The 22,755-nt window shown below is 40.1% G+C and overlaps 1 protein-coding gene across 3 annotated transcripts in view; it reads left to right on the top strand.

Annotated features, from left to right (window-relative positions):
• Window positions 1-4,080: 4,080 nt before the first annotated feature.
• Window positions 4,081-22,755, top strand: part of LOC306859243 (disks large homolog 4) — a gene marked incomplete at its 5' end in the record, with an annotated part of 37,942 nt that continues 19,267 nt past the window's right edge. Inside the window, 5 exons of one of the 3 annotated variants that reach the window (XM_079400183.1) lie at window positions 4,081-4,099; window positions 4,937-5,056; window positions 7,328-7,398; window positions 19,467-19,628; window positions 20,954-21,004. In XM_079400183.1, coding sequence (XP_079256309.1) covers window positions 4,081-4,099; window positions 4,937-5,056; window positions 7,328-7,398; window positions 19,467-19,628; window positions 20,954-21,004 — 423 coding nt within the window. Of the gene's footprint in view, window positions 4,100-4,936; window positions 5,057-7,327; window positions 7,399-19,466; window positions 19,629-20,953; window positions 21,005-22,482 lie in introns of those variants that run through there. The other 2 variants (XM_079400182.1, XM_079400181.1) reach the window with 2 other exon arrangements.

The raw sequence follows: 22,755 nt of genomic DNA, 5'->3' as shown, positions 1-22,755 counted from the left end.
ATGAATCTAATATACAAGTTTAACTTTTTGAATGGTATTACTGAAATCAACTTTTTCATGATATTCTAATTTTATGACCAGCACCTGTACTACCTGACCAAGGCTCGCTCCAATCGGCCTGACGGGGGCACGCCACTAATGTTAGCGTTAATATAGTTCGCTGCCAGTAATGGAGTATGACAGAACTGTTCCAGTTCTCGTTTCGGTGTACAAAGCTGAAGTGTGGCGTCATTTGGGCTTTTGTGGTAATGTCCGCCCCGGGACCGCAGCGTGAGCGCCATCTAGGTTCCACCGCGTGCAGCTGCAGCTTTTCTCTCGTGTCGGGGGTGTTTTGTGCAGCTGGAGCGGTGCTCGCGTCACAGTCTCGGAGATTCCACGCGGAACATAAACACAAACTGAAAAACCGGTGAAATCCAAGTTGAAAGGTTCTGAGAATGTTCAACATCTGTATTTATTTGATTGTTTTACAATTGTTATGTTTTCTTTAGAAATCCTGCAAGCGCTTTATTTTTCATTGATATTAAGCAGATGTCATTTTTTGTTCAGATCAAAATGTTATGATATTGTATATTACAATTATAAACTTCAACTGTGAACCTTTAAAGCAGGGTCTAAAAATATATATGGTCTTTTTTATAAAATACATTTTATACATACATTTAACTAAAGAATCCTGCAAGCGCTTGAATATTTGCCTTTTACTCGTACTGCACAACAAGTGCTTCAGTAATGTTGAATGTTACAGGGACTGATTATTGCAAACGCAGATCCCAGTGTGTTCTGGTTAAACTACAAACCCGATTCCAAAAAAGTTGGGACACTGTACAAATTGTGAATAAAAACAGAATGCAATGATGTGGAAGTTTCAAATTTCAATATTTTATTCAGAATACAACATAGATGACATATCAAATGTTTAAACTGAGAAAATGTATCATTTTAAGGGAAAAATAAGTTTATTTTAAATTTCATGGCATCAACACATCTCAAAACAGTTGTGACAAGGCCAGGTTTACCACTGTGTGGCATCCCCTCTTCTTTTTATAACAGTCTGCAAACGTCTGGGGACTGAGGAGACAAGCTGCTCAAGTTTAGGAATAGGAATGTTGTCCCATTCTTGTCTAATACAGGCTTCTAGTTGCTCAACTGTCTTAGGTCTTCTTTGTCGCATCTTCCTCTTTATGATGAGCCAAATGTTTTCTATGGGTGAAAGATCTGGACTGCAGGCTGGCCATTTCAGTACCCGGATCCTCCTTCTACGCAGCCATGATGTTGTAATTGATGCAGTATGTGGTCTGGCATTGTCATGTTGGAAAATGCAAGGTCTTCCCTGAAAGACACAACGTCTGGATGGGAGCATATGTTGTTCTAGAACTTGGACATACCTTTCAGCATTGATGGTGCCTTTCCAGATGTGTAAGCTGCCCATGCCACACGCACTCATGCAACCCCATACCATCAGAGATGCAGGCTTCTGAACTGACCGCTGATAACAACTTGGGTTGTCCTTGTCCTCTTTAGTCCGGATGACATGGCGTCCCAATTTTCCAAAAAGAACTTCAAATTTTGATTCGTCTGACCACAGAACAGTTTTCCACTTTGCCACAGTCCATTTTAAATAAGCCTTGGTCCAGAGAAAACGCCTGCGCTTCTGGATCATGTTTAGATATGGCTTCTTTTATGACCTATAGAGTTTTAGCCGGCAACGGCGAATGGCACGGTGGATTGTGTTCACCGACAATGTTTTCTGGAAGTATTCCTGAGCCCATGTTGTGATTTCCATTACAGTAGCATTCCTGTATGTGATGCAGTGCCGTCTAAGGGCCCGAAGATCACGGGCATCCAGTATGGTTTTCCGGCCTTGACCCTTACGCACAGAGATTGTTACAGATTCTCTGAATCTTTGGATGATATTATGCACTGTAGATGATGATAACTTCAAACTCTTTGCAATTTTTCTCTGAGAAACTCCTTTCTGATATTGCTCCACTATTTTTCGCCGCAGCATTGGGGGAATTGGTGATCCTCTTGCCATCTTGACTTCTGAGAGGCTCTTTTTATACCCAATCATGTTGCCAATTGACCTAATAAGTTGCAAATTGGTCCTCCAGCTGTTCCTTATATGTACATTTAACTTTTACGGCCTCTTATGGCTACCTGTCCCAACTTTTTTGGTATGTGTAGCTCTCATGAAATCCAAAATGAGCCAATATTTGGCATGACATTTCAAAATGTCTCACTTTCAACATTTGATATGTTATCTATATTCTATTGTGAATAAAATATAAGTTTATGAGATTTGTAAATTATTGCATTCCTTTTTTATTCGTAATTTGTACAGTGTCCCAACTTTTTGGAATCGGGTTTGTATTTCTATTTATTTATTGCTAAGGTTTGCATATTGTGGTGTGCTCTTAATGATAGCTTTCCTAAAAATATATCCTATTCCTACAGTACATTACAGTATCGCAGTATATCGTATCGTAACCCCTGTATCGTGATACGTATCGCATCGCCAGATTCTTGCCGATACACAGCCCTACACTACAGCGATCAAAAGTGCCAAATCGCTCATAATTCCTAAACCATTCGTTGCAGGCTCAAGTGTCGTTGGAATCCTTGGCTCACACCGGACAGATTTTTCAGGTATTTATTTATTTATTTTTAAACCTACCTGTGAACTAGTCCTAGGTTTTTTGCCCAATCGGAACCAAACCAGTGCAGGAAGATTCTCTGGAGAGTGAATATCAATAATTATCCAAAAAAAACGTTTGACGCCGTGGCAAAGGGGTGCCAAAACATTTGAAAAGGGGCAAGGTCACTTTTACTAAAACGCTATAACTCCTGAACGGAATGAGATATCTTCACCAAACTCAGAATGCTTCTGTAAGAGCTCAATCTGACCTCATGTAGAAAAAAATCGTGGAGCTATAAGAGTGGAAAAATACATAAAACAGCCATAACTACTCAACCATTTGTCCTATCGATCCTAACTGATAAATACACATGATATTCGTATCATACGATAGACCTCCTCGTTCCGAACAACTTTGCTTCTAGAACCACTGCTTCCAATCAAACTGATGCAAAAAGACTACTTTCGTGAACTACTCCTAGGTTTTTCGCTCAATCTGGAAAAAAACACTGCAGTACAATTCTCTGGACTCTCCAGGTCAATTAATATATATTTTTTTATTTACTGTTAGGGAAGCTATAACGGGGTCGTTTAGAAAAGGGGCCTGTCCAAATATACCCAAAAGCTTATAAAGCCTAAACAAAAGCTCAAAACTTGACGAAACCTGGTAAGCACATGCGACAGGTACAAAGGTTTAGGGACATGGGACCACAGCTGGTGCTATAACAGTCATAAACGCTAAAAGCAGCTATATGTGTCCCTGCAGCACAAAAGCAGTCATGAGTAACACAGGTATATTTGTAGCAATAGCCAACAATACATTGTATGGATCAAAATTATACATTTCTCTTTTATGACAAAAATCATTAGGATATTAAGATCATGTTCCATCAAGATATTTAGTAAATTTTCTACCGTAAATATATCAAAACTTCATTTTTGATTAGTAATATGCATTGCTAAGAACTTCATTTGAACAACTTTAAAGGAGATTTTCTCAATATTTAGATTTTTTTGCTCCCTCAGATTCCAGATTTTCAAATAGTTGTATCTCAGACAAATATTGTCCGATCATAACAAACCATACATCAATGGAAAGATTATTCATACAGCTTCAGATGACGTATAAATATAAATAAAATAAAAAAAGTCCCTTATGAGTGGTTTTGTTCTCCAGAGTGTGTTTGTCCTTCAGTCAGGAGTGATTCCTCTGCTGAGTGATCAGACACACCTGCTGCAGCAGAAAACAGATCTACAGAGCAGAAGATCTCAGAGACTCCAGACAGGGAGTCCTTCACACTCACACTGTGCTTGATTGACAGATGGCCAGGTTGAACTACATTTCCCAGCAGGCCACGGGGCTGGAGCTCAAAGCCCTAAAGAGGTTTAAGTTCAGAGGATCAAACGACAGCTGGAGAAACACAGCAGAGAGAACGACAGCCGACATGCCTCTCAAACGAGAAGGTGAGACCCATCCAGCTCTGAGTGTGTGTGTGTTTGTGTGATCGTTTACGTGTGTGTGTGTGTGTGTCTGTGTGTGTGTGTGTGTGTGTGTGTGTGTGTGTGTGTGTGTGTGTGTGTGTGTGTGTGTGTGTGTGTGTGTGTCTGTCTGTCTGTCTGTCTGTGTGTGTGTGTGTGTGTGTGTGTGTGTGTGTGTGTGTGTGTGTGTGTGTGTGTGTGTGTGTGTGTGTCTGTGTGTCTGTGTGGGTGTGAGTGAGTATGTGTGTATGTGTGAGAGTGTTTTTGTGACAAATGAGGACATAAATGTGTATAATGGCAGGTATGACACAGGTATAACAAGGTGAAGGTGACTTTTCAGGACATTGACCCCATGTCCCCACTTTTCAAAACGCTTATAAATCATACAGAGTGAGGTTTTTTTGGGGGAAAGTAGAAATGCACAGTCTCCTGTGAGGGCTAAGTTTAGGTGCAGGGCAATAGCACATACAGTTTGTTCAGTATAAAAACTATTACACCTATGGGATGAACTCACTTTTCACAAAAACAAACGTGTGTGTGTGTGTGTGTGTGTGTTTGTTTCTGATGGTTTCAGATCTGTCTCCTCTGTGATGCTCTATGATGTGCTGTTGGTGTGTCTGTCATTTTCAGGGTTACAGTAACACACATTACACCCTGTTACATGTGTGTTTAACGCTGTGTGTGTGTGTGTGTGTGTGTGTGTGTGTGTGCGTGTCTCTGTCTCTGTGTGTGTGTGTGTGTGTGTGTGTGTGTGTGTGTGTGCGTGTCTCTGTCTCTGTGTGTGTGTGTGTGTGTGTGTGTGTGTGTGTGTGTGTGTGTCAGATACAGAGCGAGCGCTGCAGGCAATGGAAGCCTGTCAATCAGCAGGTGATGAAGGTTTCAGGAGTCGTGCTGAAAGACTCTTGACCATCTTTCAGAGTGACCTGTTTCAGGCTCTGCTGGGTGAGTAACACACAAACACACACAGAGCTAATCAGTAGCGAGTGGCAGTGTGAACTCTCTATATTTAGTGTGTAATCTGTCATTAGGAGATTTACACTTGTGACATCTTCAGATTAGAGAGGTCACTGGAGGCGGGGCTTGGCAGGTGAGCGGTGTGTGATTGGTCGCTGAGGATGAATGGAGCTGTCAGTCAGTGTTTAAGTCACCTTTATTTATATAGCGCTTTTAACAATACAGATTGTATCAAAGCAGCTTTACTGTATAAAATAGGGAAATAGTGTGTCAATAATGCAGAAGGACAATAGTAAACACTCAATTTTCAGTTAAAGGCAATTCATCGTTGAATACCAGGTGGCTGCAGTGACCGTCTGATCTGGATACGGACTGGATCTGGGTGGCTACGGTGATATCGGAATAAGAAAGAAACAGACAAATATTATCTTAGATACCATTCTTCTTATGATGTAACGAGTACATCATGTGTTATGAGGAGTGTTCCCGGTTCCGGTTGATCTAATTAATGCAGCCTAACAATCCTTTAATGGATCTGAATAATAGAAGTGTATTAGTGTGTTATGTGTAAGCCAGGTTAAAGAAATGTGTCTTTAATCTAGATTTAAACTGACAGAGTGTGTCTGCCTCCCGAACAGTGTTAGGTAGATTGTTCCAGAGTTTGGGTGCTAAATAGGAAAAGGATCTGCCGCCCGCGGTCGATTTTGATATTCTAGGTATTATCAAACGGCAGAGAACGCAGAACAGACGTGGAGGACTATAATGTGATAAGAGCTCGCTCAAGTACTGAGGAGCCAAACCATTCAGGGCTTTATAAGTAATTAACAAGATTTTAAAATCTATACGATGTTTGATAGAGAGCCAGTGCAGTGTTGACAGAACCGGGCTAATATGGTTGTACTTCCTGGTTCTAGTAAGAACTCTAGCTGCTGCATTTTGGACCAGCTGTAGTTTGTTGATCAAGCGTGCAGAACAACCGCCCAATAAAGCATTACAATAGTCTAACCTTGAGGTCATAAACACATGAATTAGTATTTCTGCATTTGACGTTGAGAGCATAGGTCGTAATTTAGATATGTTTTTGAGATGGAAAAACGCAGTTTAACAGATGCTAGAAACATGGATTTCAAATGAAAGATTGCTATCAAACAGCACACCTAGGTTCCTAACTGATGAAGAAGAATCGACAGAGCAGCCGTCAAGTGTTAGATGGTGTTCTAGGTTATTACATGCGGGGTTTTTAGGTCCGATAATTAACACCTCTGTTTTTTCAGAATTTAGCAGTAAGAAGTTACTTGTCATCCAGTTTTTTATATTGACTATGCATTCCGTTAGTTTCTCAATTTGGTGTGTTTCACTGGGCCACAAAGAAATATAGAGCTGGGTATCATCAGCATAACAGTGAAAGCTAACACCATGTCTCCTGATAATATCTCCCAAGGGTAACATGTAAAGCGTGAAAAGTAACGGCCCTAGTACTGAGCCTTGAGGTACTCCATACTGCACTTGTGATCGATATGATACCTCTTCATTCACTGCTACGAACTGATGGCGGTCAGATAAGTACGATTTGAGCCATGCTAATGCACTTCCACTAATGCCAACAAACATTTCTGATTATTATCAATGTTGAACACAGTTGTGCTGCACAATATTTTTGTGGAAACTGTGATACATTTTATTTTTCAGGATTCACAGAAGAATAGAAAGTTCAAAAGAACAGCATTTATTTTAAATAGAAATGTTTTGTAACATTATAAATGTCTTTACTGTCACTTTTGATCATTTTAATGCATCAATGATGAATAAAAGTATTAATTTCTTACTGACCCCAAACATATTCACGGATTGAATATTATGCAGCACAACTGTGTTCAACATTGATAATAATCAGAAATGTTTGTTGAGCAGTAAATCAGTATATTATTATGATTTCTGAAGATCATGTGACACTGAAGACTGCAGTAATGATGCTGAAAATACAGCTGCAGATCACAGAAATACATTACAGTTTAACAGATTTATTTTAACTGTAATAATATTTCATGTTTTTACTGTATTTCTCATCAAATAAATTCAGATTTATTTTAAACTGTAGTAATATTTCACAATTTTTACTGTATTTTTGAGCAAATAAATTGGTGAGCAGAAGAGACTTCTTTCAGAAACATTAAATCATCTTAATTATTCCAATATTTTTGCTGGCAGTGTGTTTTTGGTCATTTAATATGAAGTGTGTGTGTGTGTGTTCTTCCACAGATATTCAGGAGTTTTATGAGCTGACAGTGTTTGAGAATCAGACGGCAGGTCGAGCGCTCACACCGGGACTGGTGAGTGTGTGTGTGTGTGTGTGTGTGAGTGTGTGTGAGTGTGTGTGTGTGTGTGTGTGTGTGTGAGTGTGTGAGTGAGTGTGTGTGAGTGTGAGTGTGTGTGAGTGTGTGTGTGAGTGTGTGTGTGTGTGTGTGTGTGTGTGTGTGTGTGTGTGTGTGTGTGTGTGTGTGTGTGTGAGTGTGTGTGTGAGTGTGTGAGTGAGTGTGTGTGAGTGTGAGTGTGTGTGAGTGTGTGTGTGAGTGTGTGTGTGTGTGTGTGTGTGTGTGTGAGTGTGTGTGTGTGTGTGTGTGTGTGTGTGTGTGAGTGTGTGTGTGTGTGTGTGTGTGTGTGTGTGTGTGTGTGTGTGTGTGTGTGTGTGTGTGTGTGTGTGTGTGAGTGTGTGAGTGAGTGTGTGTGAGTGTGAGTGTGAGTGTGTGTGTGTGTGTGTGTGTGTGTGTGTGTGTGTGAGTGTGTGTGTGTGTGTGTGTGTGTGTGTGTGTGTGTGTGTGTGTGTGTGTGAGTGTGTGTGTGTGTGAGTGTGTGTGTGTGTGTGTGTGTGTGTGTGTGTGTGTGTGTGTGTGTGTGTGTGTGTGTGTGAGTGTGTGTGTGTGTGTGTGTGTGTGTGTGTGTGTGTGTGTGTGTGAGTGTGTGTGTGTGTGTGTGTGTGAGAGAGAGAGAGAGAGAGAGAGAGAATCACATCTGAAGTCTTGTTGAAGTACAGTATCATTTTAAAGAATGATTCAAGAACATCTGCAAAACACTTAAGGCTTGTTCACACCAAGAACCATAACTGTGATGATAACTGACCATAACATTAACTACAACAATAATTACATAAATATAATGATAATAGCATTAACTGCTGTTAACGTTAAAGCTGCAGTCCATAACTTTTTTGGTTAAAAATGATCTAAAATCAATTTTTGAGCAAATACATAACCAGCGTTCAAAACTATCTCCTTACTTTAGCCTGATTCACAACGGTTAGCTTATAATAATGTTTTTTTAGTTTGAGGGTCCTGCAGGTGGAGGATTGTTTATAGCCTTTTCTCACAGCAGCTGGAATAATTAAATTTATCATTTTGTTGGCGGATTGTAATCCAGAAAAGTTTGTTTATATGAAAGACGTGACTGAAATTAGATTATATTCCAGTTTTAAATGTGCATCTAACAGATAGCCTGGGATTACACAAGATTTGTATTTTAAAGAGAACCAGTTCTAAGGAAGAATAATTAGCTTTTTGGGGTTTAAAAGAATTTATTTATATGAAATTCAAAAGGTATGACTGATAATTACAGATTAGAATTGACAGAAATTGAAACCTACATGTAACGCTAATACACACTACATACACATAGTCATACAAAACTGATGTTATTAACATCATTAATTTGAGAACAAAGTATAACAGTAATAATAACTTGCATGGTTAGATGTGATATTAGCTAACTGATCTTTAGATTAAATCACCGTTGTTGCGATTTATGGTAATGCGTTTTCTTCAGTTGGTCAGAACAAACGTGGCAGACATGTTACTTACTCATTACTCATGATAATATCCGGTGAAAATTCTTATTTGGGACAACCCACGTAAAGATGATAATTCAGCAAATAACTGCAATTGCAGGTTTCAAACAGAGATGGAGACAAAGAGGCAAAACTTACGGACTGCAGCTAGTAATAACTATATAAGCATCTGCTCCGACACATGATAATGTTCTGTTTATTGTAAGCGCGCTGCAGTTTTGTCATCTACCTCTTTAAATGCTGGATCTCTTTAAAGCAGGATGGATTCTGATTGGCTGTCAGTTTTTTTTATCGTTCATCGGCTGGAAAAAATCACTCTGAAAGTGATTCCAGCGATATCTCTCCTCTGTGCCATTATAGGTATAGTTGTGGTGTGAACTTCACTAGAGTTAGAACATTATTGTTATTGTTTTTGGTGTGAACGGGTCTTCATACAGACCAGAACACAGATGTATTGTAGGAAAGAAAAGGTCTAAACAAGACAGAAGGTGAGTCCCGATTCACACACTCGTGCACTGTTCTATTCTGTGCCATTCTGTAGTATAAATAGCCTGATTAGTGTGTCGCTCCTGCAATGACAACACGATGAAGAGCACTTAAAATACATGTGTGATGCTCTTAATTAAACAAAAAAACAAGTTGTTGAATGTTGGACACTTCATGCTCTGAATGGTCACCGGTTTCATTACATAATGTGTTTTCTAACTGTATAATTTTTACATGCATTTACAATATACAAGGGCTTCAGAAGTCTGAGACAGTAGTGAAACGCTTCTGTTTCTTGTCTAATCTAATTGAATATATAATTATGACATCAAAGTTTTAGAATAAAATCAATTTATCAATTTTATCAATTTTATCTCAATTTTAGCAACACAGAAAAAACTACCAGCCTAACAAATATAAAGTTAACATTATTAAAGATGAGCGAGCAGTCAGTAAATAAGAACAAATGAACAGATTACAGTTAATAGCACAAATAAATAAATAGAACAAATGAAACAGTGATTTGAGTTAGGTTTGTTTGTATTGGCCGTGTGTTTGTCTGTTAAAGCACAAGAAGCCGTGAAAGAGCTCTAATCGGGGCTCGCTGCTCTGAGTGACGGCTTCTTGTGCTTCAATGCTTTAAAATCGCTTCAATGATTAAATTGGCAAAACTTCAAAACATGTGTGACACAAAAGATAATCTTTCACCTTCATAAGTTTAATAAAAACATTCACATGCAAGAACACACTCATCCTCATCCTTTCCTATCAAATGCATGCTACAGAAGTGAAAACGCAGAAAATTGAACCTGATCTGAATTTGTTATGACGGATGAAAGTTTCGGAGGCAGTGTGTAAACCTTTATTTTTTAACGTGTGAAGATTTGGGACTCCGAACTTATGAGTGTCTCCGCAGATGAAGAATCCTTCAGTTCTTCTTCTAATCTTTCAACTTTGACCCCCTGCACATCAGCGCACCTCTGCTCCACATGGCAACAGCCTCTCCCAGTCTCCATGGCAACTGCTCTACAGTTGCTAGAGCAACAACAGTTGGCTGCCATGACAACAGTATTCACCCACGGTCTCTCTTGGCGTTTCCGCTGGTGTTTTCACGCGCGTGTCGTCCTGTTGTTGTCCCCCCCCCCTCCCTCCGTCTCTCCGGCGCGAGCTGTTAGACAGAGAGAGAGAGAGAGAGAGAGGGCGAGCGAGAGAACGGAGGCTCGAGCGGCGGAGGGAGAGAGCGGGGAGGGTGGGGGGGAACAGCGCTTCTGTCGCCCCTCAGTCCTGACATGGACTGCCTGTGTATAGTGACCACTAAGGTAAGACCGCTGCAGCGCGCGCGCGTGTGTGTGTGTGTGTGTGAGCGAGTGTGTGTGCGCCCGACGTGTCTAAATACCGCAGCGTTCTCACGCGCGCGCGTGCGTTCAGCGCCGCCGTCTCGAGCTCTCGTCTCATTTATACACCTGCGAGTGTGTGTGTGTGTGTGCGCGCGGCCTGCTCATTAGGTGCATGTTGATGACGTGTTGTTACAGAGTTGTTAATTGTCTTGATGTTCTAGTGATCTTCATGTTGAGCATTTAATGTTTACTAGGGTGCTTTCTTCATGGGGAACTTAAGATGTCACCAAGAGCTGAAGATTAGGCTAGTTAGTGTGGGTCGGTTATAGGGTTGGGAATCAAAAATCAATTCCAGTTCCAGAATAGGATAAAGGTCAGGAATCAGATACTTGATGTAAATTTAACATTTCGATTCCATCTATCAATTCCTGTGCGCTCATCTTTTTTATTTAACTGGCAAAAGGAGCTGTTAAAATGTATTTGTCTATGAATCATTCATTCAAGAGATTCATTCAAAACCACTGATTCATCCAGTAATGAAACGAGTCAGTCTTCAGTGAGTCATAAACTCCATCAGGTTTAGTTTAGTTGTCTAATATTTCTTCTTCAGAACTGAGAGAGAACTATAACCTCCATTAAAAACAATCTTCTCAGTTGATCCAGAATCGTGCGGCTCTGTTCGACACACAAACAGCTCTTAATCGAGTCCAGTTTAGCCCCATGATTCTTATTCATGTATTCAGCAGCAATGAAACGATTTGCAGAGACACAGAATAAATGTGTGTGATATCTAAATGACCTTTTTGATTGTTGTAAGGTCTCTGTAAAGGGTTTTTGTGAGGTTATATTACGCTGATTTGTGTAGCCCTTATATCTACATGTGATGTAGTCCGTTTGCCCATGTTAATGCTCAAATATTGTAATGCTTTGATTTGAAATAAAAAAAATTTTTTTTTTTAAAGTTTAATGCGTAAACAAACCTGTGTTACACAGCAACCTGGGATTATCAGAGATGGATAAAATATTGTAAATCCGTTAACTGATCGTGTCTTTTTATTTAATATTTGTATGTTAATTATATTAATTATATTATATTTGTATGTATAATTATATTAACTGGTTAGGGTTATATTTTTATATTTATTGTTATGCTTATTTCCCTTTCAATTTGTGTAGGGCTTTACCTAATTATCATTCTGTATAATTATGCTAGTATTATTAATATGCTATCATATTTTGCAAATACTGTAAGCGTCTGACAATTATGCCAATGAGGTTTTGACTTTGATTGTATTTACACCCATATGTGACAATGAGCGCGTTGTGTTTTCATTTACATTCCTCAACGAAACACTGTTTATAATAATCTATTAATTAGCCGAAATAAAATTAAATACATGTTAAATTCAAGCTTTAAACTGCACTTCCAGTAAAAAATTCCCGTAAGTCATGTAGCATAATCAAAGCTTTATTGGCATGTCGGCATTTATATAACCAATAATAATAATAATAAACAAATGTTATGGAAAAAGACGATCAGTTAATGGACTTGGGATGGATACAAATGTTTCTTTTAGGCCTATTTTATTTGATGTACTTTATGTAATTTATTCCTGATAAACTTCATTCGAAAGCTGTCTACATCGCACACAATACAGTCCGGTAGCCTAGGCCTGTGGTTAAAATAATTTAATAATGTTACAATTTGTAATAATTAATATAATAATCTCATCATTCAAAATTAAATATTAATAAATCCATTTCTGATAATCCCAGGTTGCTATGGTCACGCAGGTTTGTTTATGCATTAAACTCGTGGCCACGAGAAAAATTTGTGGTTCCCTCAACATAGCATCTGGAGTCCTGCACAGGACCTGTTTGATACCCGCACCCAGAACACCCAACCCGTTATCCGACCCGAACCACACCCGCATTACATCTCTTACATGAGGTAGACAAAACTCATTTATTAAAACTTTTATTTAAATTGTGAATAGCAGGAAAGTAGGCGGTTTCGCTGGCGGTCAGTAGCCCCTAACTGCAGAACAAAGATCCAGGGGGCGGGGTTGGATCCACATCTAGGGGGTGGAGATTGGTGGGTTTAGGGGTGGAGATTGGTAGGTTTAGGGATCAGGGGGTGGAGATTGGTAGGTTTAGGGGTGGAGATTGGTAGGTTTAGGGATCAGGGGGTGGAGATTGGTAGGTTTAGGGGTGGAGATTGGTAGGTTTAGGAATCAGGGGGTGGAGATTGGTAGGTTTAGGGGTAGAGATTGGTGGGTTTAGGGATCAGGGGGTGGAGATTGGTAGGTTTAGGGATCAGGGGGAGGAGATTGGTAGGTTTAGGGGTGGAGATTGGTGGGTTTAGGGATCAGGGGGTGGAGATTGGTAGGTTTAGGGATCAGGGGGAGGAGATCGGTAGGTTTAGGGGTGGAGATTCGTAGGTTTAGGGATCAGGGGGTGGAGATTGGTAGGTTTAGGGATCAGGGGGAGGAGATTGGTAGGTTTAGGGGTGGAGATTGGTGGGTTTAGGGATCAGGGGGTGGAGATTGGTAGGTTTAGGGATCAGGGGGAGGAGATTGGTAGGTTTAGGGGTCAGGGGGTGGAGATTGGTAGGTTTAGGGGTGGAGATTGGTGGGTTTAGGGATCAGGGGGTGGAGATTGGTGGGTTTAGGGATCAGGGGGTGGAGATTGGTAGGTTTAGGGGTGGAGATTGGTGGGTTTAGGGATCAGGGGGTGGAGATTGGTAGGTTTAGGGATCAGGGGGAGGAGATCGGTAGGTTTAGGGGTGGAGATTGGTGGGTTTAGGGATCAGGGGGTGGAGATTGGTAGGTTTAGGGATCAGGGGGAGGAGATTGGTAGGTTTAGGGGTGGAGATTGGTGGGTTTAGGGATCAGGGGGTGGAGATTGGTAGGTTTAGGGATCAGGGGGAGGAGATCGGTAGGTTTAGGGGTGGAGATTCGTAGGTTTAGGGATCAGGGGGTGGAGATTGGTAGGTTTAGGGATCAGGGGGAGGAGATTGGTAGGTTTAGGGGTGGAGATTGGTGGGTTTAGGGATCAGGGGGTGGAGATTGGTAGGTTTAGGGATCAGGGGGAGGAGATTGGTAGGTTTAGGGGTCAGGGGGTGGAGATTGGTAGGTTTAGGGGTGGAGATTGGTGGGTTTAGGGATCAGGGGGTGGAGATTGGTGGGTTTAGGGATCAGGGGGTGGAGATTGGTAGGTTTAGGGGTGGAGATTGGTGGGTTTAGGGATCAGGGGGTGGAGATTGGTAGGTTTAGGGATCAGGGGGAGGAGATCGGTAGGTTTAGGGGTGGAGATTGGTGGGTTTAGGGATCAGGGGGTGGAGATTGGTAGGTTTAGGGATCAGGGGGAGGAGATTGGTAGGTTTAGGGGTCAGGGGGTGGAGATTGGTAGGTTTAGGGATCAGGGGGAGGAGATTGGTAGGTTTAGGGGTCAGGGGGTGGAGATTGGTAGGTTTAGGGGTGGAGATTGGTGGGTTTAGGGATCAGGGGGTGGAGATTGGTAGGTTTAGGGGTGGAGATTGGTAGGTTTAGGGATCAGGGGGAGGAGATTGGTAGGTTTAGGGGTGGAGATTGGTGGGTTTAGGGGTGGGGATGGGGATGGGTGGGTTTAGGGATCAGGGGGTGGAGATTGGTAAGTTTAGGTCTATGTAAGGTGGGAGGAGTTGGATCTAGATCCAACCAAGCCCCCTGGATCCTGTGTTCTGCAGTGAGGACCATCTCCCACCAGAGATTAAAAAAAATAATAATAATTTTGTCAGCTTTAACCGAGCAGATTATTAACAACCAGTAGAACATTTCACTGAGCTCATGTAGGTAGTGTTGAAAACATGATGAAGATCATTTAAAATGTAATAGAATTCCCATTGGATGATCCATCAAAGATGTTTTACAGAGATGTAATCAAAGTCTCTTTAAGGCAAGTCCTGTCACTCGGCGGCCATCTTTGAAACTTCTCTCGGGCATCCAAGAGCAGCTCCTATCACTTTGTATGGGGAAACATCAAATTCTCCAAAACGGTTCACTAAGCTTACGATTAAATTTAATATTTGAAATCACCAATGAAATCGGACAACAACTGTGTCATAAACATTGTTTCTTTTGCTCAAATAGCGTTATAAAAAGCTTATTTCTCAGGCTAGATCAGCATGCGCATGCTCAGTCCTGAGCGCTGACTGTTTCTATAGCAACCGGGACTTCTAACGGCAGCTGCAGTGACGCGATGACTTTACTGATTAGCGATTGGTTCTTTCATTCAGAAGGCGGGGCTTCCTGCGATTGAGCGGCCATATTGAGCGTTGTATTTTTCCCATTCAAAACAATACGAGTGGCACATCTTTGGTATTCTATAGTCTTTGATATAAATAAGTAATAATAAAAATAAAATCCAGAGCATGGTGTACGAGTTGGATTGCCAGGTAAAAATACAATTACATGTAAAATGTCATCGTTAACTAGGTCTGACATGAAAACTACGCTATAAGCTAGTCCATGAAATAAGAAATAGCAAATAACTCATAATACATTTCTGTTATATTACGTTATGTAACTGGCAATGTCTGCCCCGAGACCCACTAAACACTTCCACTACGAGAGAAAGCGGCAGCCGCGTGGCGATTCCAGGATTACCTCCACAAAATGATCTCGTGGCCAGACATATTATCACACTCCCACGAGTTAATATGTTGTGTCCAGGACAAAACTAGCCTAAGTGAACCGAACATATCCTCCCGGTCGCAGTAAAGGATCGTACCACTTCTCGGAGATCATCTACTCTTCCCTGTGGATGACCTCTGACCTACTTTCTGTACGATCTCAATTTCTGCGCTTTGAATTCTAAATATTGAATTTAATCCGAATTTCTTCTTCATCTTGAAAACTTGAAGCTGTATTTTTTAAAACTGGATATTTGCCGTCAAAGAATTCAGAACAAAAACTCTGCTGTTTGAAAAAACATGTCTATTAAAAAACTGCCATAAAATTAAATTGTGTTAAATTTCAAATGTTCATTATTCAAGTAAAAAAAATATCAAATTCAGAACTATGTTAAGTGCCACATAATATTCAGTTTTGTTAAATGACACTGTCAATAATTCAAATTTACACAATTCAAATCCAAATAGTTTTGTCATATTATAAGCTCCATACGTAAATCGTGTTGCGTGACTCATTTTAATTCTCTCCGCCTAGAAATTTAGCATCTGAAAGGGAAACTCCTACAAATACATATTCAAGAAGATCAGGTGCACCTCTTCAGTGATAACTCTTCACTGCGTGTCTTTAGTAAATCCTGACAGAACTATTTATATGGCAAAAGATGGTTTGCAAGCTGATAGTAAAACTGGCCCTAGGTTTTGTTGTTCTTCTTGGGACATTTTCCAATAACTGAATCTCCACTAAAACATAGAAAGCTTTAGTTTAAGCTGCTCCATCTTGACGTTGGTGCGTGTCTTCTGGTGTGTTTTCTCGCTGTGTGTCGGGTTGGATGGCAGTGAAGGATCGTCCAGCTGTGGAGCAGCAGATCTCAGTCCTGAGCTTCATGTGTTGGCTGTACACGACGCTCCTGAGATCTCCTGCATCTGTGTGCATTGATATGAGCAGCTCTCACAGATAAAACTCTAGTGTCAACTTTATGTAAGAACTTATGAAATCCCTCCAGCCTACCACATTTATTCAAAGGCTCTTAAAGAGACAGTTCACCCCAAACCCATCCTTCTGTCATCATGTACTGCCTGAATTTGGCTTTCTTCTGTGGAGTGCAGATGAAGATATTCTGAGAAATGTTTTTGTTTATTGGCGTTGTTTGGTTTCCACTGTTCTTCAAAACATCATACAGGTTAGGAAGAGATGACAGGATGGTTATTTTTGGGTGAACTGTCCCTTTAAGAGTGCGCTTTGAGCTTCGTGTTCATCAAGTCAACATGCTAAGATTTGAGTAATCAGTCACATGACTTTACAGTAGGGCGATATGGTAAAAAAATAACATTTTGATTTTGTATTTTCATCATTTAAAGAATGTAAGTACAACTCGATGGAAGTAGCATTCATAACATGGATTGATTCACAACATTTTTGTTGGCGTCTGGTGTTTTTCAGTTCAAACGCAGTCGGTGTGAATAATCACTTATTGTGATATTAAGATATACAGATCAGCCGCACCGCTCATACTGATTGACAATGTGTCTAATTACAGTGTTTGTTAGCATTTAAAAAAAATTTAATTCCCCAATTAAAAAAAACCAAACATCATAAATCATGGCAAAACATTCCAATTATCCAGCAAACACAGAGCACACATAAGACCATTCTTTATAGTAATGTTCTTTGTAATTTGTTTTTGTAACTAAAAATGAAATGGTCCCAGAACGTTGAAACATTCCCTGCAGGTTTTATTTAAACTGATTTTTCATAAACTATACAGCATTTGGCCTGATCAGATGTAGAAATGACCGTAAAAAGTACTGATCAGATACATCCTACTTTATAGCTAAGCATATTAAAGTAATTCTTTGATGAATTCAAAATGACTGTGACTGCTGTGAAACCAGGCATCCTGCTCATGTCACATGCTGTCTTTGGCCTAATGCACAGCAGGATGAAGAGTGTTTTATCTTCAGTAGATCAATCAAACACTCGTCTGGAAGGTAAAGCAGGTATTTCTGCATCATTAGCGTCACTAAATACAACTGAAAAAATTCAGATTGAAACATGCTTCCTGAGCGCTCCATTGGTCAGATAAACAGATAGCCCCGCCCCACACTCACGTGATTGGTCGAGGCAGAAGCTGACATGCCGCTCAATCAACCAGATCAATGCAGTGAAAGCGTCACAGTCTCTCTTCAGGAATCAAACACACACACACACACACACACACACATTCATAAATCTGAAGACCGTCATTTGTTCTCTTTCATCTTCATTTTTGTGTTACTGGTGATGTCAGTTGCTATGCAACAATGCTATCAGAGCCAGTTTCCATGACGACCAGACCAGCATCATGCACTGAATGAGAGAGAGAGAGCGTGGGAAACACTGTCTCTCTCACTCTCTCTCTCTCTTTCTCTATCTCTCACACACAGCAGTGAGAGTTTATGATAATTTTATATTCACACTCTGTTGTTTCTGTGTGGGTCTGATGTGTGTGTGTGTTCTCCTGCTGAGGCTCTGAATGGCGTCTTGTCCCTCTCTGATGACATCATCATCATCATTCCTCCTCAGCTCTGCAGTGGGCTCTGAGTGGAATACTGAGCAGCTCTGTGTCGCCCCCATCTGGCCAATCCCTGTGTCTTTGTGTGTGTCTGTGTGCGTGCGTGCGTGTGTGTGTGTGTGTGTGTGTGTGTGTGGTTCATGCATATGTGCATACATGTCTTTCAAAAACGTTTGAAATCACCATGCAATCAATAAACAAATATAACACTAGACTGAATAGTAAATATTCGATATTAGAATATTAGATGCCTCTTTATCTGTCGTTGATCTTCGGCTGAACCTCTCAACACACATACTTTAGTCCGTGTTTTTACCCAAAGGGTTAAAGTTTTAAAAATTATTATTATTATTATTATTATTCAAGGTTTTATTATTATTATTGATATTTAAGGCTTTATTGTTGCTGCTATTATTATGTTTTTAGAGTCTGAGATCAGTAAACTGATGATTTTCATTTTTAAATGTGACCCTGGAGCACAAAAGCAGTCAAGGGAAAACTTTTTAAAACTGAGATTTCTGAAGTAAAGAAAGAAATCCATAATCTGAAGCTTTCCATTGATGTATGGTTTGTTATGATAGGACAATATTTGTCTGAGATACAACTATTTGAAAATCTGGAATCTGAGGGAGCAAAAAAATCTAAATATTGAGAAAATCTCCTTTAAAGTTGTTCAAATGAAGTTCTTAGCAATGCATATTACTAATCAAAAATGAAGTTTTGATATATTTACGGTAGGAAATTTACTAAATATCTTCATGGAACATGATCTTAATATCCTAATGATTTTTGTCATAAAAGAGAAATGTATAATTTTGATCCATACAATGTATTGTTGGCTATTGCTACAGATATACCTGTGTTACTGATGACTGCTTTTGTGCTGCAGGGACACATATATTAAAGTGTTTTGTGTTAAACTGATATTTGCCAGTGTTTCAATCTGGGTGTTGTGTGTGTGTGTGTGTGTGTGTGTGTGTGTGTGTGTGTGTGTGTGTGTGTGTGTTTGTGTGTGTGTGTGTGTGTGTGTGTGTGTGTTTGTGTGTGTGTGTGTGTGTGTGTGTGTGTGTTGTGTTTGTGTGTTTGTGTGTGTGTGTGTGTGTTTGTGTGTGTGTTTGTGTGTTGTGTTTGTTTGTGTGTGTGTGTGTGTGTGTGTGTGTGTGTGTGTGTGTGTGTGTGTGTGTGTGTGTGTGTTTGTGTGTGTGTTGTGTTTGTGTGTTTGTGTGTGTGTGTGTGTGTGTGTGTGTGTGTGTGTGTGTGTGTGTGTGTGTGTGTGTGTGTGTTTGTGTGTGTGTTTGTGTGTTGTGTTTGTGTGTGTGTGTGTGTGTGTGTGTGTGTGTGTGTTTGTGTGTGTGTTTGTGTGTGTGTGTGTGTGTGTGTGTGTTTGTGTGTGTGTGTGTTTGTGTGTTGTGTTTGTGTGTTTGTGTGTGTGTGTGTGTGTGTGTGTGTGTGTGTGTGTGTGTGTGTGTGTGTGTGTGTGTGTGTGTTTGTGTGTGTTTGTGTGTGTGTGCAGAAGTACCGTTATCATGATGAGGAGACTCCTCCGCTGCAGCACAGTCCCACTCACCTGACCGCAGGAAAGTCCACAGAGTTGCTGCCTGTCAGCGACGCTGGACACGCCCCCGTCGACGGTATCCACGGTTACACACCCCAGATGCACGTGTCACCCGCCAAAGTAAGAGTCTTGTGTGTGTGTGAGCTCCTCATGTGTCCATCAGCACAGAGCTGTAAAGCAGCTTTCAGCCATGACCTTTGACCTCATAATAACAGGGTGAGCAGGCCTTTGACACACGGGGTCATTTGGAGCCAGATCTTCATTTTAATTATTTCAGTATCAATTCTTAAATCATCAAATATTTTTACAGCATGACTGCTGCACAGTAATCTTAGCGCTTTCTTTTGATATGAAAGTCTCAGCGTTCAGGTTCTGTGTGAATGTGATTGTGGCTCTTTATTGATCATTTCATACAGCGGCATATCAACACGAACGAACATCAGAAGAAGCAGAAGATCTCACTGAAATCAGTGGTGAATCATGGAATCAATCGATTCAGCCGCAGAAAAACAGCTCGAGATCAATAACGCCACATTCAATCAATTCAACTCTAGAGGAGCGTTCTGATAAATATATGACAGATTACATATTCCTTATATTTTTATTTTGAATTAATCTGTCATGAAAACAAGTTTGGTTTTCATTTCAACAACAAATTGGAGCAGAAACATAATTATATCATTGAAAAGTAGCCTTATGTGCAATTTAACCCTAAATCTAACCCTAAGATGAGTAGTACTTGAATTTGTTCTTTATTTTATCCTTCATTAAACAGTAGTGCTGCAGGGTTTTGTTTACAGCATTAGTAGTCTTTCACTGAAGAAAAATGGCAATGCACTGTACCTGATATACAGCTCATGCAGATGAATCAATACTGAATCAAATCAAATCAAGCGCTTGCTTTTAATTAGTATTAAATGATGTTTCTTTGCCTGCCACATGAGTTTCCATAGTTACCCTTGGTTGTTGCCATAGTAACTAATTACCCACACCTTTCTCTTGTTGTCCCCATTATTGTTATTTTTATTGTTATATTTATTTTGTTCCTATTTAAACCACTAACTATTCAACTGTTTTAGTCATGTGACTCTCGTCTCTCTCTCTCACACTCACACACACACACACACACACACACACACACACACACACTCACACTCACACACACACACACTCACACACACACACATGCATATGCATATGAAAGAAGTCTCTTCTGCTCACCGAGGCTGCATTTATTTGACCAAAACTACAGTAAAAACAGTGAAATATTATTCTAATGTAAATCAGCTGTTTTCTGTGTGAATATGTGTTCAACTGTAATGTATTTCTGTGATCTGCAGCTGTATTTTCAGGATCATTACTCCAATCTTCAGTGTCACATGATCTTCAGAAATCATTCTAATATGACATCTCTTGCTCTAACGAGTCTCTGTGTTGTGTTTCAGCCGGTGTTGCTCCCCAGCGGGCACGTGCCCTTCTATGCCACCTCGACTCTGGTGAGTGTTCCTTCTCTTCTGATTGGCTGGGATGTCATTTCCTGTCCCCAAGATTCAAGATTTTTTGATTTGTCACATACAGGACCTCACACACTTGCAGTCTTTGACCGCTTGTCTACTTGAATGACGTATTTCTAGTGGACATAAAGACATGAAGTGTGTGTGAAAGGCTTGATTCCTGGACGCACTGCACCAGAGTGCAGTAAACGTGCTTTAACAGAACTCGTTAACACTTTACAGTGAGGCTCCATTAGTTCATGCTCGTTAATGCATTAATTAACAACACACGCAGTACATTTGCTACAGTATCTGTTAATGAAAATACAAAAGGTCATTGTTAGTTCATGTCTGCTCAGGTCCAATAAATGAAATCAACAGATACAGCTTTTGCTTTTATTATTATGTATTTGTAAATGCTGGAATTAACATGAATTAAGATTAATTAATGCTTTAGAAGTTTGTTTTCACCATTGGGTAAAAAATAAAATAAATGAAAAAGGTAATTATGACTTTTCATCTCCGTTCTGAGGAAACGGTCAGAATTATAAGATATAAATAGAATTGCGAGACACAAACTCATAATTCTGATCTCTTTTCCCACAATTCCATGTTTGCATCTATCAGTTTTATCACATCTAACAAGTCCAGGGTTCTTCTGTGGAAATTCTGACTTTTTTCTTAGAATTGAGAGTTTCTGTCACAATTCTGAGTTTACTTGAAATAACTTGCAATTGTTTGTTTTCCATGGAATAAAAATAATTTAACTTTTTATCTCACAATTCCAGCTGTTCTCAGAATTCTGACTTTATATCTGATATTTAAAATATTTTTTTAATTTAAGAAAATTTATATTTTTATTATATTTATCTTTTATATAAATTTATCTAGTATGTAATTTTGACTTTTTTCCAAATTGTGAGAAAAGGTCAGAATTGTGAGATAAAGTCACAGTTAGCTGTTTTCTTGTTTTCAGTGCAGATATTGATAACTATATTAGCATCCACAGCAGCGAGGTGGTCTCTTTAAATGCTGGAGCTCTTTAAAGCAGGATGGATTCTGATTGGCTGTCAGGGTTTTTATCATTCATTTCATGAAAAATCACTTTGAACGTGATTCCAGCGATATCGTTATATAGTTGTCATGTGGACTCTGCTAATCTTTTAAATTTAAAATGTTTTTTATGCTATTTTTATTGTTATAATAGTTATCATCCTTTAGCCATGAATCCTGCTCTGAAGTGTGTATTTAGTGTGCGTTAAAGGCAATCTGAAGTGTGTGTGTATTGGGACAGAGCCCCGCCTCCAGAAAGCAGATTCAGTCTCTGATTGGCCGCTTCACGTGTCACTCAGATCATGTTCTGGTCAGTGTGTGGCCAGGTGTGTTTAGTCAGAAGAGTCATGTGACGCAGGGTGGTGGGCGGAGCTCTAGGTGACTGACAGCTGCACTCACACTAGCACGCAAATCACCATGGAGACGGCAGGGATGTTGGTCTCCATAGCAACAGGAACACTTGATCAGTGTGTGTGAGAGAGAGATGTGGTGAATAATAAGCTGTACTGAAGGTTAGTGTTTGACAGTGCTATTATTGTTATTGGCGCCTTTTTCTGTCAGAGCAGAGATATCAGAAGCGCGGGACTGTGTGTGTGTGTGTGTGTGTGTGTGTGTGAGTGTGTGTGTGTGTGTAACGGTCGCGAGTCTGTAGCTTGTTTCTGTGCGTCTCGCGGCAGATTTCGCGCTCGTGATTCCGGTTG

This window comes from Barbus barbus (genome assembly GCF_936440315.1).
Source record: "Barbus barbus genome assembly, chromosome: 40".
Lineage (NCBI taxonomy): Eukaryota > Metazoa > Chordata > Actinopteri > Cypriniformes > Cyprinidae > Barbus > Barbus barbus.
Note: the sequence above shows the minus strand (reverse complement) of the source record. Positions and strands in the feature narration are given on the sequence as shown.